This window comes from Homarus americanus, unplaced genomic scaffold, assembly GCF_018991925.1.
Source record: "Homarus americanus isolate GMGI-L3 unplaced genomic scaffold, GMGI_Hamer_2.0 scaffold11022, whole genome shotgun sequence".
NCBI classification, from domain to species: Eukaryota; Metazoa; Arthropoda; class Malacostraca; order Decapoda; family Nephropidae; genus Homarus; species Homarus americanus.
This window is the reverse complement of record NW_024737068.1, coordinates 1,030,635-1,048,888: the sequence shown is the minus strand read 5'-3', so window position 1 is coordinate 1,048,888 and position 18,254 is coordinate 1,030,635. Positions and strand designations below refer to the sequence as shown.

The window sequence follows — 18,254 nt, the reverse complement described above, 5'->3', positions numbered from 1 at the left end:
GTGTCTGAGGTGGGTAGTGTGTCTGGGGTGTGTGGTGTGTCTGAGGGTGTGTTGTGTGTCTGAGGTGTGTGGTGTGTCTGGGGTGTGTGGTGTGCTCAGGTGTGTGGTGTGCCTCAGGTGTGTGGGGTGTGTCTCAGGTGTGTGGTGTGTCTGAGGTGGGTAGTGTGTCTGAGGTGTGTGGTGTCTGAGGTGTGTAGTGTGTCTGGGGTGTGTGGTGTGTCTGAGGTGTGTAGTGTGTCTGAGGTGTGTAGTGTGTCTGGGGTGTGTGGTGTGTCTGAGGTGTGTAGTGTGTCTGGGGTGTGTGGTGTGTCTGAGGTGTGTAGTGTGTCTGAGGTGTGTGTCTGGGGTGTGTAGTGTGTCTGAGGTGTGTGGTGTCTGGGGTGTGTGGTGTGTCTCAGGTGTGTGGTGTCTCAGGTGTGTGGTGTGTCTGGGGTGGTAGTGTGTCAGAGGTGTGTGGTGTGTCTGAGGTGTGTGGTGTGTCTGGGGTGTGTGGTGCCTCAGGTGTGTGGTGTGCCTCAGGTGTGTGTGTGTCTCAGGTGTGTAGTGTGCTCAGGTGTGTAGTGTGTCTGGGGTGTGTAGTGTGTCTGAGGGTGTGTGGTGTGTCTGGGGTGTGTTGTGTCTCAGGTGTGTAGTGTGTCTGAGGTGTGTGGTGTGCCTCAGGTGTGTGTGTGCCAGTGTGTAGTGTGTCTGGGGTGTGTGGTGTGCCTCAGGTGTGTGGTGTGCCTCAGGTGTGTGGTGTGCCTCAGGTGTGTGGTGTGCCTCAGGTGTGTGGTGTGCCTCAGGTGTGTGTGTGTCTCAGGTGGTAGTGTGTCTGAGGTGTGTGTGTGCCTCAGGTGTGTGTGGTGTGCCTCAGGTGTGTGGTGTGCCTCAGGTGTGTGGTGTGCCTCAGGTGTGTGGTGTGCCTCCAGGTGTGTGGTGTGCCTCCAGGTGTGTGGTGTGCCTCAGGTGTGTGGTGTGTCTCAGTGTGTGTGGTGTGTGTCTCAGGTGTGTAGTGTGTCTCAGGTGTGTGTGCCTCAGGTGTGTGGTGTGCCTCAGGTGTGTGGTGTGTCTCAGGTGTGGTGTGTCTCAGGTGTGTGGTGTGTCTCAGGTGTGTGGTGTGTGTCTCAGGTGTGTGGTGGTGTGTCTCAGTGTGGTGTGTCTCGGTGTGTGGTGTGTCTCAGGTGTGTGTGTGTGTGGTGTGTCTCAGGTGTGTAGTGTCTCAGGTGTGTGGTGTCTCAGGTGTGTAGTGTCTCAGGTGTGGTGTGTCTCAGGTGTGTGGTGTGTCTCAGGTGTGTGGTGTGTCTCAGGTGTGTAGTGTCTCAGGTGTGTAGTGTGTCTCAGGTGTGTAGTGTTTCATGTGTATAGTGTCTCAGGTGTGTAGTGTGTCTCAGTGTGGTTCATGTGTGTAGCGTCTCAAGTCAGTGTCTCAGTGTGTAGCGTCTCAGATGTGTAGTGTGTCTCAGGTGTGTAGTGTCTCAGATGTGGTGTGTCTCAGGTGGTGAGTGTGTCTCAGGTGTGTAGTGTCTCTCAGGTGTGTCGTGTCTCATGTGTGTAGTGTGTCTCATGTGTGTAGTGTCTAGGTGTGTACTGTGTCGTGTCTCATGTAGTGTCTCATGTTTGTCGTGTCTCATGTTTGTCGTGTCTCAGGTGTGCAGTGTCTTGGGTGTGTAGTGTCTCAGGTGTGTAGTGTCTCAGGTGTGTAGTGTCTCAGATGTGTAGTGTCTCATGTGTGTAGTGTTAGTGTTTTGTGACACTCATTATATACGCGCCGTGTGTGTGTGTGTGTGTGGTGTATACCTGCCTCGTGACGCACCTCTGGTAATTAGCGCCCACCTGGAGGAGAATTTGTTGTTAAGTGACTCTCGGCACAGTGGGCTTTACCGAAAAAAAACAAAATTCAGCAGAAACAGTCAACGCCAGGCATTCACCTCCACAGGACCCTTTCATGATCATCGCCTGTCACACACACACACACCAACCCCACACACGAACCTGTCCCCCCACCCCACACAGCCACGAAAGGTCACATGTTGGTGGTCGTCCCAGGTACAAAAATAACATCAGAGCTTCACCACAATGTCGAGGTGTTGGATGTTTGTTTGATAACCACGATCAAGTGAGGGGAGTAGGATAGTCAGCCTATCTATCCTAACACTGAGATTATCCCTTTATCCTTTAGTTTAGACAGTTAATCCTCTATCCTTCCTAATCCTACCCCTATCCTACTAACCACACCACTGTACCAACCAGCACCACACCTACCACACCACTGTACCATTTAACACCACTGTACCATTCAGCACCACAACACTGTAACATTCAGCATCACACCACTATACCATTCAGCACCACACTACCACACCACTGTACCATTTAACACCACACCACTGTACCATCCAGCACCACACCACTATACCATCCAGCACCACACCTACCACAATTAATCTATACATACACACACACACACATATATTTTCCTTACACCATACTCAAGTCCTCACATTAAAACCGGGTTAACTAATATCAAGATCCCCAGATATTATTTTCACCAACAAATAAAGTCGTGTGTGTGTGTGTGTGACTTATAGGCCACGATCTCCTGTATTATTCTAAACGTTTCTATGACCAGTATGTTTCTTTTCACTCTGTCGTCGAACTGGTGGACACAGACAGATCGAAATATATCCAGGGTTCAGGAGTGAATATTTCCACTGGCGGATGTAGAGATATAGATCAAAATACATCCAGAGTAACAAAAAACTCGTAGACATCAACTCTTTGAGATCTGTCCAGCCACTGATAGGAGTGAGTGACGATGACGTGACAGCTGGGGACGAGGTAGGTGACGGTGTTCAAGATCCTCACGGCGGGGCGGGAGAGGGTCAGCAGATTAGTAGCGGTGTGTGTGGTGTGTCTCACGGCGGTGTAGGAGTGACTGAAGCTGTGTGCCTCCTCTCGACTCGTCCTCCTGTGTGTGTGTGTGTGTGTGTGTGGGAAGCTCAGACTGGTCTCATTTCCGCAGTGAAGATGTTCGTGCTGTTGACCAGACATGAACTCCCAGGAGAGTTGATGGGGTGGAGGGGGTTAGAAAGGAGGGTCGGGTGGGGGGGAGGAGACGGTGAGGGTTCGTCATAATCTCGTTAACTAAAAGTTCCCACAAAAAATGCTTGGCCGTAATCATTGAGAGAGAGAGACGTGTGTGGCATCAGGGAGGAGCGACACCTGTAATTAAGAGCTTGGTAAGGTGATAATACCAGGTGTTGTGTTACCTTACTCGGGTCTTACTGTACGGGAGGACGACGACCCCTCTACGAGAAAACTAAAGTGTCTCCAGGTTTAAAACACTCAACACTGTCCTTACTATAGTCACTTGTAATTTGGAATCTCCGCGTGTATGAAGCGAGGTGATTGGTCCTTATCCACTCTTGTCCTCCTTATATTCCACATCATGTTAATTTGAACTGAACTTTAACCTAACCAAAAACTAACCTAACCTAAGCTAAACCACTTAACACAATCAAAATATAGTCTAACCTAACCTTAATTAATCCACTTAAGCAAAACTTAACTTAACGAAAAATTAAGAACCTAATCTAACCTATCCTAACCCCAGCTGACCCACTTAACACAACCAAAATCTAACCTAACCTAATCTATCCTAACCTAATCTAATCTGCCCAAACCAAACCAACTCAAGCCTAACCTAACCTTCTCCCCAACAGTGAAGACTTTGATGTGCCACTGAACATCGAAATAAAAATATCGTAAGAATCTCTGGGCATAAGAGACTCCTCACCCACCCCCACCCCTCCTCTCCGCCGTGCACCAAAACAGATGATTTCTTTCAGTTGTCGATCCGTGCAAATCCTGACATATTGCCATGGTAATCTCGTGGTGGTGGTAGGAGAAGTGGGAGTGGTGGTGGTAGTGATAGGAGTAGTGGGGATAGTGGTGGTGGTGGTAAGGAGAGTGGGGTGGTGGTGGTGGTGGTAGGAGTAGTGGGAGTGGTGGTGGAGGTAGGAGTAGTGGGAGTGGGAGTGGTGGTGGTAGTAGGAGTAGTGGGGTGGTGGTGGTAGAGATGGTGGGATGGTGGAGGTAGTGGGGTGGTGGTAGGATGGGTGGTGGGGGTGGGGGTGGTGGGAGTGGGGTGGGTGGTGGGGAGAGGGAGTGGTGGTGGTGGGATGGTGGGATGGTGGTGGTGGTAGGATGGTGGGATTGGTGGGTGGTGGGAGTGGTGGTGGTGGGATGGTGGAGTTGGTGGTGTGGTGGTGGGGTGGTGGGAGTGGGTGTGGGGCGGTGGGTGGTGGTGGTGGTGGGATTGGTGGGGTGGTTGGTGGGGGTGGTGGTGGGTGGGGTGGGAGGTTGGTGGTGGTGGTAGGGGTGGAGTGGTGGTGGTGGTGGTGGAGGTGGTGGTGGTGGTGGTGGGGTGGTGGGAAGGTGGTGGTGGTGGGAGGTGGTGGTGGTAAGGTGGTGGGATGGGTGGTGGTGGTGAGTGGAAGGTGGGAGGTGGTGGTGGTGGTGGAGTGGTGGGGTGGTGGTGGTGGTGGGGAGTGGGAGTGGTGGTGGTGGGGATTAGTGGAATGGTGGTGGTGGTGGTGAGGGTAGTTGGTGGTGGGAGTGGTGGGGGAGTGGGTGGTGGTGGGTGGTGGGGATGGTGGTGGTGGTGAGATGGTGGGATTGGTGGTGGTGGTGGGGTGGTGGAGGAGAGGTGGTGGTGGTGGTAGGAGTGGAGTGGTGGGTGGTGGGTGGTGGTGGGAGGTGGGATGGTGGTGGTGGGATGGTGGGAGTGGTGGTGGTGGTGGGGTGGTGGTGGTGGTGGTGGTGGGTGGTGGGAGTGGTGGTGGTGGTGGTGGTTGGTGGTGGGAGTGGTGGGTAGTGGGTGGTGGGAGTGGTGGGTGGGGTGGTGTGGGGATGGTGGGTGGTGGTGGTAGGAGTGGGATGGGGTGGGTGGGTGTGGGTGGTGGTGATGGTGCCTACCTACACACCTACACCCTCTTCTAACCACTGGCTTTCACTTCAGGTTCCAGTAAAAAAAATCGAAAACCAATCTGACAGGAAAATGGAGTTGTGATGTGTCGGTAGAGTGAGGTGGGAGGGGTGAGGCAAAGTGACGGAAGGGTAAAGATGAAGTGAGGGAGGTGTGAAGTGAGGTAAAGGAGGTTTGAAGTGAGGTAAAGGCAGGTGTAAGGGGGTGTGAAGTGAGGTAAGGCAGGAGGTGGGTGTGGTTGCTAAGGTTCTTGAAACTACTGTACTGTATACAAAAGTTGTTGCCATGGTTACCTACTCTTATCTAGCTGAACACACACACACACACACACACACACAAAACAGCGACCGCCGAGTTAGGCCGGGAAAGGGGTACACAGAGTGCGTTTAGCATGCATGGCGTCAAGTTTCTAAAAATACATCCTGGACTTGTTTTTACACAACAAATTGTTACGGTATCTGAAAGTAATTAACACCCACGAAAACTGACCATTAAATTACTATGCCACCCCTAGTTTGGTTAGGTTAGGTTATTAAGGTAGGGTAAGGTAAGTTCAGGTTTGGTATGAATTGGCTAAGGTTGGTTAGGTTGGTTAATCTTACCTAACCTAACCTCAAGAAATCCAACCAAACCTAACCAAGCCATCAAGAGTGTGGTTGTCAAGGTCTTCTCTAACCATACACTTCCACTCTAGGTTACATCACCCAGCATAACCTAACCTAACCCCCCACCAAAAAAATTATCCTATATACACGATTGAATTGCACACTTAACATATTTGATTTCCTGACACTGAACATAAAGCATTATCATAAAAAAAATATAGAAAATCACATAACTCAACAAGTTATAAATACACACAGGAACCAACAGATGAATTCTTAACAATCCTTAGCATCTACAGTCACGAGACCACTTCTTCTTCTTCTTCTTTTCTTTCTTCATTTTCTAATTTTCATTTTGTCTTTCTTTCTACTTTCTTCTTATTATTATTATTTCTTTTTTCTTCTTCTTCGAGTCAGTGATAAATTTAGAATCCTTGCTGTGAGTAATATATCATCTTTTGCTGGCTCAGTCCACAACACAAACAAGTACATACAGTGTGTCTAGTTCTCTACAGCCACAGCAATACACTCAGTCATGGTGTACCTGGTGTGTCTTCCCATCTACAACAGCGTCAAAACAACACATCTTCCACCCTCTTGACTATTACATTAAAGGCTTGAATGTTACGCCAAACAAGCATCAATCACAGTGCAAGGTCGATTGTCTTACATATTCGACCTTCGGGATTGACTTTAACAATCCGGAGTGTGAGGTAGATCCGTGGCACGAAGGCTCGGATAATGTGACAGTTAACGGGATTACTGTGGCATGCACGATGTCATAACCAGGACTGAACTATGGAAGGTGAGGGGCCGTTTATGATACCTACCCACCCACCCACCTACCTACCCTCCCCTTGATTACATAACACCCTCACACTAATGACTCTCTTATCAAGGGATTTGAGGACCTCTAGGCTATGTCACTCACGCTCCGTTGACAAGTATGCAACGCACATTCTGTCAAGCTCATATATTGATTCGCCTTGAGATTACTTTTATTCATTCTCTTTACACTCACACATGCCTACACTTACTCACTCCTACTCTCACACACACAAACCTACTCTCATACACTCCAGTCACCCCTACACTCACAACATTAAACTAAGACTCTCATTACAGGCCCACAACATATACAAGTTCAAGTCAACGTGTAAGCAGTACCAACACTGTAGACAAGAGACACAAGAACACCTCCCCAACATCACACAGCACATTATGGCAGATGTTCCGAGTATCTAATAACAAGGTAGTATCCCTTTACTTCCTCACTCTCATCACGTGATAAGATAACTCTCTCTCTCTCTCTCTCTCTTGACAATAATATTTTCCTTCTTCCTTTGTTCATTATACAACTACAAAGACGAGATCCTGTACAGAGATATAAGAGAAATATGATCCTTAAAATGTCAAACCTGATGATCATTTGCTCCTGCTTGTTCTGCTTGATGATTTAATTTCCAATCTCAGTTGTCAGTTTCAAGTTGATAGATTTTCAAGTTTTCTTTGGTTTCTCTAACTCAGTATCAGGTACACAATATGGTCTGGGTATGGATATAAACCAGTAGGGAATTTATAACATTCAAAGGATCACAATTATCAGCTAAGATCCCATCATCCTCATCACTGTTAACTGGACATAACTGTTAACATTACAACAAACTCCCGGTGTAAAATCTTGACAGCTGGCCTTGCTACACTCTGGGCCAGTAGTTGTCATATTATGAAGATTTTTTTTTTCTAATCTGATCAGGAACAGTTTGTGAATGAAAACCAAACTGAACGACAGACAACAGACGACATTACCACACCATAACGCGACCAATGTGGGTGTATGAAAAGACTCGGCGAAAAATGACCCAAACCACTCGAGTCAGAATCCGAAGTCGGTCAAAAGTTAATGCATAGAACCAAACTGCAGTACTGTACTCACCACCAGCCTCCTTGAGCTTCTTGGCGTACGCTCTAAGTGATCGCTTGTACTTCTTGAGCTGCTCTGTTAGACTGTCCACCTGGCCTTGGAGGTTCTGTTGGGTGTGGGAGATACAATCCTTCATTACCATAAATATGACACAACACTGTACCCTCACACCACAACCTTACCAGTATTATCTCCTCTGAACACACACACATATATATTCTTCATTACTGCCTATTTTCCCAGTGACATTTCTATTGCATTATTATTTTACGGTTTTAGCATTTTGTGAGTCCTTATGAAATGTTTTGAATGGTAGAGCAGGGGGGTTAAAAGTTCCCATATATGAATCATTTTAGGTATTAAATCTTTATCGTTGTGCATCAAAATAGAAGCAGATTATTGTGCATTATTAAGAGCAGTGTTGTACTGTACATTCCTGAGGTTATGATCCATGTTGTTGAAGGTCATGATGGTAAATAAGGAAGTTGTAGCTGCTAGTTATCATCCACCAAGAGTGTGATCACAGCTACTCCATATGTCTGTTTGCTACCCAACTTATCATGAACTAAAATTATTAGTTCAAGAATTTTTTTGATTAAGTGATTTGACAATACTGAATACCACATCACGTCACTGAAGTTCTGTAGGTGGTAAGTGACCCTAGATTAGTTCTGTAGGTGGTAAGTGACCCTAGATTAGTTCTGTAGGTGGTACGTGACCTTTGATTAGTTCTGTAGGTGGTAAGTGACCCCAGATTAGTTCTGTAGGTGGTAAGTGACCTTTGATTAGTTCTGTAGGTGGTAAGTGACCCTTGATTAGTTCTGTAGGTGGTAAGTGACCCTTGATTAGTTCTGTAGGTGGTAAGTGACCCTAGATTAGTTCTGTAGGTGGTATGTGACCCTAGATTAGTTCTGTAGGTGGTAAGTGACCCTTGATTAGTTCTGTAGGTGGTAAGTGACCCTTGATTAGTTCTGTAGGTGGTAAGTGACCCTTGATTAGTTCTGTAGGTGGTAAGTGACCCTTGATTAGTTCTGTCGGTGGTAAGTGACCCTAGATTAGTTCTGGTGGTAAGTGACCCTGATTAGTTCTGTAGGTGGTAAGTGACCCTTGATTAGTTCTGTAGGTGGTAAGTGACCCTAGATTAGTTCTGTAGGTGGTAAGTGACCCTTGATTAGTTCTGTCGGTAGGTGACCCCTTGATTAGTTCTGTCGGTGGTAAGTGACCCCAGATTAGTTCTGTCCCTTGATTCTAAGTAACCCTAGATTAGTTCTGTAAGGATTAGTTCTGTAGGTGGTAAGTGACCCTAGATTAGTTCTGTAGGTGGTAAGTGACCCTTGATTAGTTCTGTCGGTAAGTGACCCTAGATTAGTTCTGTAGGTGGTAAGTGACCCTTGATTAGTTCAAGTGACCCTTGATTAGTTCTGTAGGTGGTAAGTGACCCTGTAGGTGGTAAGTTAGTTCTAGGTGGTACGTGACCTTGATTAGTTCTGTCGGTGGTAAGTGACCCTAGATTAGTTCTGTAGGTGGTAAGTGACCCTAGATTAGTTCTGTAGGTGGTAAGTGACCCTTGATTAGTTCTGTCGGTGGTAAGTGACCCTAGATTAGTTCTGTAGGTGGTAAGTGACCCTTGATTAGTTCTGTCGGTGGTAAGTGACCCTTGATTAGTTCTGTAGGTGGTAAGTGACCCTTGATTAGTTCTGTAGGTGGTAAGTGACCCTAGATTAGTTCTGTAGGTGGTACGTGACCTTTGATTAGTTCTGTAGGTGGTAAGTGACCCTTGATTAGTTCTGTAGGTGGTAAGTGACCTTTGATTAGTTCTGTAGGTGGTAAACGACCCTTGATTAGTTCTGTCGGTGGTAAGTGACCCTAGATTAGTTCTGTAGGTGGTAAGTGACCCTTGATTAGTTCTGTAGGTGGTAAGTGACCCTTGATTAGTTCTGTAGGTGGTAAGTGACCCTTGATTAGTTCTGTAGGTGGTAAGTGACCCTTGATTAGTTCTGTCGGTGGTAAGTGACCCTAGATTAGTTCTGATTAGTTCTGTAGGTAAGTGACCCTTGATTAGTTCTGTAGGTGGTAAGTGACCTTGATTAGTTCTGTAGGTGGTAAGTGACCCTTGATTAGTTCTGTGGTGGTAAGTGACCTAGATTAGTTCTGTAGGTGGTAGTGACCCTTGATTAGTTCTGTAGGTGGTAAGTGACCCTAGATTAGTTCTGTAGGTGGTAAGTGACCCTTGATTAGTTCTGTCGGTGGTAAGTGACCCTTGATTAGTTCTGTAGGTGGTAAGTGACCCTTGATTAGTTCTGTAGGTGGTAAGTGACCCTAGATTAGTTCTGTAGGTGGTACGTGACCTTTGATTAGTTCTGTAGGTGGTAAGTGACCCTTGATTAGTTCTGTAGGTGGTAAGTGACCCTTGATGTTAGGATCTGGCTAATTTAAAGGTTAATCTGAACCAGAGAAATACTGTACTGTATCAATTACTGAGCCTTTCCTCTGAACTACAGCTTCCGTTCTTACTGTCAGATAAACCCACAGCCACCTCAATACACAGGAGATACTAGGAAGAGTTGAATGGCTATCATAGTTCATCCCATTCCAAACTTAATTGTTCCTACGGTTTACAGTACATATGATCTACACAATACAGTATTGATTGGATTACAAAATTTTCTCAGACGATGTACCACTTTGAAAAATACACATTTATTACACGAATTTTTCAGATAATACAGTATGCAAATGATGATATGAACCTGTGATGTAACATGCATTTAAATGATAATGTTCAATTTTTACAACAACAACAAAGATTTTAAAAATTCTTCAAGAAAAAATAAGATCACAGTACAGGGTAATTATAATAAAAAATCTGGCTTTACTTCCATGCAAGATCATAAAAAAAAACCTATGACCAACAGGAAAGGTGGAACAGGTCTCAGATAACAGCCAACGTTTATAACACAAGAACAGAGCAACTTATTCAGAAATGGTTGTTTCTTCGCTAAAAGCCAAACAATACTTTAAGGAGAGAGAGAGTTGAGGCATACGTGCTGATCCAAGCAGAGGATGAGACAGGCACAGACATAATTCATAAGGACTTCATCAACCACTTTCTTTCTTACGCTCAGTACCAAAGACCGTTAGCAACTGTGCAAGGAGTGCAGTTTCAGCAGACAGCATCAATATTATGTAAATGAATACAGGCCACACTAAGTTCTATAGTTGTTTCATTTACATCATCTTGTTCTATATGATCTGGCCATATACTATTTATTCCCCAGATTATAAACAGTCCAAGATCAGACACAGGATTAAGAGGTACAATTCATTCAAGAGGCATGAAGTCATTTTCTCCTTCAGGTGATGGTATGGGACAGTGGACAACTAAACAAGGGCGTCCTGGAACCCAGATAAATTTAGGGAGAGGCAGAATCTGCAATAGCAATGCAGATTAATGGAAAATGTTGATTGGCTTCAAAAAACTAAAAGTGGGAGAGCAGCAAGCAGAGGTTTGGGGTACATATTAGTAGTCATCACCTGTGGCGGCTGCAGTGGCATAAGACTATCTGACGTCTGGGGGCAAGGGAGTAGAGCGAGTGTTAAGGGACCAACACCGATATATACAATGATAAAAGTATATACAGTACAGGACACTCAATGGTGAAGGAAGGTTTTAATTTATTTATATCATCATCATCATCATCATCATCATCATCACCACCATCAATATCATCATCAGTTTGCAATCATGAAAGGGGGGTGTTGGTGAGTCCTATACAAGGAACAACTCGAGCAATAATAAGAAAATATATCTCACTTCAAGATTTTTTATCACAGGTGGACATCATACCTTGACTGAACAACTATTAGACCTACTTTGCCAAAACCAAACCCTATCCTACAGTGTATTATGTACAGTATATCAAATTTCTCAAGTAGTTTTCCCAAAAGTTTATCTATCAATGAAAAATCTGAAAGTTGGGGCCATAAGCCTAATGGCCAGTTATGGGTAATGTGGATACAGCACACACAAGACTAGGCTTTAGATACAAAAGGAAACAGTGTGGCCAGTACAGTACTCTAACACCCAGGCTGAAACTGTGTTGACTGTTGGTGTGTGCATCACTCAGCAGCCAGGAGTGGGATTTCAACCGGCAATTGTTGGATCAAGAGGTGAGTGCTGTAACCAGTCAACCACTGAGCCTCATAAAAATATCAATAAGCATCATTAATGATAACTATCAGTGAGTGTAATTAAGTTAATACTGTTCCTGTTTATCTAATGGCATTTAAAGGTCAACTCCAAAGAAAAAGTGTTTTTCTAAATGACATCCAAAGCTTTTAGGTCTGATATTAATGATATAACTTCAAAATAAAGGAATAAGTAAATCTGTAGCTACTTTTTAAAATCCTAACACAATATATGATCTGTATCAAGTGTCAACAGTATCCAAGTGGCTGGTTATGTTACTCAAGACATTATTGCAGAATACATGGCTCAGATATAGGTCTCCTATTCCTTATTAAAACTTACCCTTTTCATGCATTCAGCTCCATCAGAAAAATACTCTAAGAAACACCTACAGTTCACACATTTGACATACAGTACCAGGAAAGACATACATACAACCATATTATGAAACTTTACTTAAAACTCCCAGAACAACATGAGCCAGGGAGAAGGGGAGGTTTCAATTCCACATTTCCAAAAACCTACATATCAAATTTTGTAAGTTTAAACTCCAATCTATAAAATGGTCATCCTCCTAAAACTGGTCAAAGTAGAGAGAGCCATTCATATCTTCCTCACAGTATCCTCTCCCACCACAGTTTTCCTGGACTATTAAATGTGTTATGTCCTCCTGCGTCATCATGAATTCATGAGCACAATTTATAAACTTCCACTGATTGATATATGTGGCCAATTAACTTGTATGAACGGTTTAGTGTTAACATCAACAGCCAAAACAATGTTAAATTTGGGTGGTGAGATTCATATGAAATTGGTGCAAAGGTTCTGTTTACGACTATGAGCAGATGATGCTGATGTCTGTATTAAGGTCATGTGACAAATAACGCACGGCCATAAATATTACACACTTACTAAACATGCAGATAACTCAACTAGACACAACTAGTATATATGTGCTTCTTAACTACCGTACATATAAGCGAAACCTGGCCACAGCAACACTTACAAGGTTCTCTGAGGTAAGTCGCATGATCTCTGACTGAAGGAGAGTCTCAGGGTTAGAGCCGTCACCCTTAGTCAGGTTCTGCGCCAACAGTTTCTGCTGGCGTTCGTTGTCCCGGCGGAGGCGCTCCAACTCGCCCTTGTACTCTGACGCTGATTCACGATACCGTAATTTCTCCGTTTTGAGTTCCTCCTCTAATTGTCTGAGGGAGGATTAGGATAAACACCTTAGTACTACAGAGACAGATCCTTAGAATGACAAACATAAAAGTCTCCGAACAAAATGAATTTCTTCTTCACATAGTGCAAGCAACTAATACTTACCTAATTACAAAGTTAATCAGAACTATATAAAGAAAGAAAGCTAATAAACACTAATGCTTGAAGGAAAATAACACAATGAGACTTAAGAGATAAGTGGCCGCTGTATAAAGGAGTAACTCAAACATAATCAATGATGTGAAATGAAAAAGTTTCCAACAGAAGACCTTGTCACTTAAAAGATAATACTGTCCTGTCTTAACCTCCAAATTAACCTTACATGATGCAGCAACACTACAACATTGAGATAATTTCTATAAGTAACATAATAAACTAAAACACAATTTGTACATAACACCTCAAACAAAAGTAATCTAATATGTCCATGAAATGATGACCAAACACTTAAATAACAGTTTAAGAATATATCAACTAGTACAGCAATTAATTATTATCAATAAAAAAAAAGTTCAGAAAATGACTGTAACTTGCTATTCAAACTGAGTGATCAAACCATCCTATTCATTGTCTTAATTCATGCAGTATTAAATTTATAAGAGATAAAAACTACATCAAGCTTCAAGCAACGTCTGACTCTCATCTGACACAATATTATCCTAGCTATAAATACTGTATTCTCTGTATTCTTTTACTAAGCACATATGATTGGTTTGAGCCCAGAAATTCAACAGATAATTTATAAGTGAATGGTTTATACTCACGTTCCACTGCATCCATAAACCCTACCACACTCGGTATATACAGTATAGGTCAAGGAGTGTTTCTGGATATCCCATTTTATAGCAGAGTTAAGACAAGGGGATACATGTCTTTACCCATCTAGTCTACAGATTGTAACTCAGGCTAACCCTCAACGCCGACAGCTGAGGTTGCTTTAGTGGATCGTGTAATTCTCCTGTTACAACCTTAACCTTCAAAGAAAGGTCTGGTAAACTGAATTCAATATCATAAGGCTGAGAGCTAAATAAGTAATCTTTGGTGTTTCTGCAATTTGTACACAGAGGCCTTACCTTGTTGACGACAGAACCCAGTAGAGGGAAACTTGTGCTTCTAACGTCAACAAGATAAAGGGAGGATGTGGTAAAGTAAATCTCCAATGCTACTGAACAACTCCATTTTATAAGAGGAAGTAATTAAAAGCTACAATAAGGAATTAACACCTTACACTCTCCTCAACACCATATAATGTCTCTGTACAGTACTCTCCTTTTACGTAATTAGAAATGCCCCGAGGAGCATTACTCCCAGGAAGCATGGGATCAGAGGCTCCTGTAGGAAAATAAATGTGTCCACAAGCTGCTGTAGTAGCATGACTCACTTAACTCGCAGCTTTAAGAGGTAAACACTGCCCTTCTCTGAGAGCTAGGATAGCAATGTGAGAGTGGTGTTGTTAATGTTTTGCCAGTCACTACTGTTGAGGGCGACACTGGGTTACAACTTAAGACTTGATAGGTACAAACACAAGTCTCCTTGTACCTAAACCAGATTATAAACATTAGCTACAAACAACATGGAACAGACACATAATGTGAAGACACAGTAAGTACTGTACTGTACAAGTTGGTACAACACTGAACATGTATTTCTGAATTTTATAAAGCAATAACCAGATTCTACAAGCCTTGAAGTGTAGAGATCTCTATAACTACATCAAAGAGTACAGTAACTAAAAAGCAGATGAAGTATAACCTTTTACAGACAGTCAGACACACACACACACACACACACTTTCTCTCTGATACTGCCTCAGCCAGATGAAGGAGAACATGCTATCTCACACACACAAAACATTTCCCCTAGTCAAAATCTACACTCGTTCAAGACAAATACTGCGGTATACAAATCCGGTCATAGCGAATTTAGTTTTTCATGCAATCTGCTTGTAATATCAAACACTGCTAACATAAACACTGCTAGGTTTTATTATATATAGTATGTCAGTCTTAAAGGCGCGCGAGTGCTACATCAGTTCATCGTTTCTTACCGTCTGCAGAGTGTTGGGGGCACACATCCAGAAGCAGTGTTTGGGGGGGGCACAGGTGGGTTGTATGTTAATGGCATATATCAAACACAGCTAAAGGTCTGCGATGTGTTTAGTAATGCTGAGTTAGTAATCTTGTGCAGGACTTCATGGCAGGTTATAATAACATAGCTTGTGAATAAATACTCATCATAAAATTTCTCTGATTATTATAAGTAACCCCTTGCACAGGACGACAGTGATTCAGTAGCTTATACATTATTCTTAGCTGTCTTCTATATCTGTTATGCGACAACTCTGTAAAATTTCTGGGAGTTTTCAATACCACCACAAGTTCTCAACAAAATAGCCTAACCTGTACACAGTATAAACAATATAAACGGAACATTGCCACGTGTATTTTACAGATTACAGTACTCTACCTTATTTGACATATTGACTGTAACAATATTAAACTGTAGTTTCAGAATTAGTAATGTATATAGGTCTAAAGAGATCTAATACCATATACCATTGGTCCCTGTATTAATTTTACTATTAAGGTGAAGTTAGGAAGAAGATATTAACTAGTAAGGAATATAAATATCTTACATTAGTAGCAACGGCAGGATGTATTGTATTAGCCCGCATATGTGACGTCCTTACAGCAAACTAAGACTTCCCATTAGCTAAATTTCTATAATTAAAAGACTTCTGAAATCTAATTTGCTTTATAAAAATGATTTATCTTAAAGCATGAACGTCTATTATCAGATGAACACCATAAAAGTTCCATATATCACACACACACTGAGACCCAAAACAGAATGTGAATGGTTGAGCGAAGAGGTTAGTCTCATTGGCAGTTCGTGTGCAAGGGGCTCGTTACCATTAGTCTACAAAGCTGATCAAGTCTTAAGTATCAAATGGGTATAAGCTGGTCGCATCACACCCATCCATTACTAACACTTGATTCAATGTACCAATATTATGGATTATTTTAATTTAACGTAGCAATACACCGAATTTGTTAATACACCTATTGTATAATTTATATCTAGAGACTAACATGGTTGACAAAAGTCCTCCATAGAAATACTACCACAGGAAGGTGTAGAACTGTCAAGAGCAAGAAGCTTCTGGTTGTGGTATGAACTATCTGGGTACATAATCGTCATATCTCTCCAGCCACACTCATGCCGCAGTTGAAGGATACACTCTCCCCCACACCACCTGGAGGACAACACTAACCTTGTATCATTATCTACTGTTTCTTTATATCCTACTCTCTCTTAACTAACACCCTGCTTAACTGTACTTACCTGCTGGGAGATCCCTCTTTCACATATATACAGTACAATACTTATTTCTCAAGAGCATAAGAAAGCAACTTGAAGAAAGCCATACAAACGTGCAAAATTCTTAAGCAAATGCTCTCTAAACTTTCCATCAGGTCCTCAAGACAATAACTTTTTTGAGTAAGCACAATGACCAAATTTTTACCGAAGAAAGAAGTTTTGAGTGTCATCCTGGTCCAATGTGGGTAATGGCTAGCAGAAAACTATGCAAGTACATTACAGAATCTAAATTGCCTTTCTTCTCAAAATTCCCAATTAATGGTATATGATATTTTGCCAATTATGTGCATCCCTATGGTGAATATTTCCTATGTGATGTCTTCATGTGGCAAATACCCTTCAATATTATTACAGAGGCTTCAAAGATTAAGTCTCTAAAACTATACAGTATACGAAAGTGTTTCAATCTAAGGCTCTCTGTTACAAGTTACCCGAGTCCTCATCCATCACACACACACTAAGGAAAACCCCAGCTGACTAACCTGTTGACCTGCTTCTGTGTCTGGTATGCTAAAGCTAGTTCACCGTCCTCGTTAACAATATCGACGTCCTTGCCGTACGACGTCTGTGTGAGGGAGCGCAGGTCATGGGCCCGGTTAGCCAGCACGGTACGCAGCTGGATGCATTCTTCTCGCCGCCGCTCCAGCTCGTCCTGAAGAGCCTCGAACTGTTCTGTAAGTGAGAAAAAACTTTAATTAAGTATTGTCTGTGGTGAAAAAAACAACAAATGAAACACAATCTACAATACTCGCCAGGTAAATACAGGACAGGTATATTCTCTTACTCTGGCCAGACCTCACTTACTATACTGTACAGTAGGTTGGACAGAATCAACAACAGCTGTAGGCTCTCTCTCTCTCTCTTGTCATTCATTCACTCTCTATCATTCTAACACCCCCTTAAACCACATTCATCCCCTTATTTCAAACTTCTCAGAAATATATCCCCAAGGAGTGTATCATCCTGGGGTTCATGCCATAAGCTCATAATAATCATCTTAAATAAAACCCTTGAAAACCTACGATGATTACCCACACAGGGGTCATGACATTTATGAATATCTATTACCAGGTATAATAAAAAGTCTCCCCATGAAATAGATATACAGTACCTACACTTGTAATGCTCTATGCCCCAAATATTACAATACATTTCAACAGGAGCCACAGAAGTACAGTAGTCATTGGTTACCCAGATTTATACTGTACTGTCCCTGGGTCTATGGCGGGAAATAATTAGTAAACCTACAGCCTCATATAAAAACTTTAAAGAAAAACATTAAAAATAATTTACAGTACCAGCAAGATTATGGGTGATTAGGTTCTATATATATTGACTACAAAATATTCCTCATTCAGTCACAGCTGCTTCATATTACTGTACTGATATTAATTGTATTTTTAGACTCCTAACTTAAGAATAATACAGTCAATGGGAACTCATCAACTTGAATATATTTTGCACATGTATGAGGAGGGAAGAGTGGGCGAGTGAGCAGTACCTCGCAGGAGTGTCTGGAGGTGTATGACCAGCCTCATCCTGGCCACAGTGCAGCAGAAGCGGTGTTCCTCCCCACCGCCCTCAGCCATGCCGTCCCCGCCCCACCCCTGGTTTGCCTCACCACGACCTGCCCTGCCCTGGCTTGCCCCACCCTGACCTGCCCCACCCTGGCCTGCCCTGCCCAGGCCTGATCTAGTCTGGCTTGCCCTGTCCCTCACACCTCCACTACTCTGGGAAGTCTCACTGCCTGCCCATGGAGTGCTAAATGTGTGGGCCTGGGCATGGTGATGTGGGTTTTGGGCATGGTGGGCGTGGGTGGGGTGGGCAGGCGGGGGGTCAGGACTTTGCACAGGTGAGTGGGTAAGGTGGGAGGTGGTAGCCTGCTGGCCTGCACGCACCACAGTGATGATGTCAGGCAGGACCCGCCTGCCTGGGCTACACTGCTGGTGGTGGGCACGGTGTAGGCGT

General features: G+C 43.5%; 1 protein-coding gene across 9 annotated transcripts in view; it reads right to left on the bottom strand.

Moving 5' to 3' along the window:
• LOC121872883 (unconventional myosin-Va-like) overlaps positions 1 to 18,254 on the bottom strand; it is a 155,422-nt gene that overhangs the window by 23,675 nt on the left and 113,493 nt on the right. For 5 of the 9 annotated variants that reach the window (XM_042375962.1, XM_042375967.1, XM_042375970.1 and 2 more), the window contains 5 exons: positions 16,769 to 16,958; positions 14,953 to 14,955; positions 12,691 to 12,889; positions 11,030 to 11,065; positions 7,508 to 7,601 (listed from right to left, as the gene is read on the bottom strand). In XM_042375962.1, coding sequence (XP_042231896.1) covers positions 7,508 to 7,601; positions 11,030 to 11,065; positions 12,691 to 12,889; positions 14,953 to 14,955; positions 16,769 to 16,958 — 522 coding nt within the window. The remainder of the gene's footprint in view (positions 1 to 7,507; positions 7,602 to 11,029; positions 11,066 to 12,690; positions 12,890 to 14,952; positions 14,956 to 16,768; positions 16,959 to 18,254) is intronic. The other 4 variants (XM_042375965.1, XM_042375969.1, XM_042375963.1 and 1 more) reach the window with 3 other exon arrangements.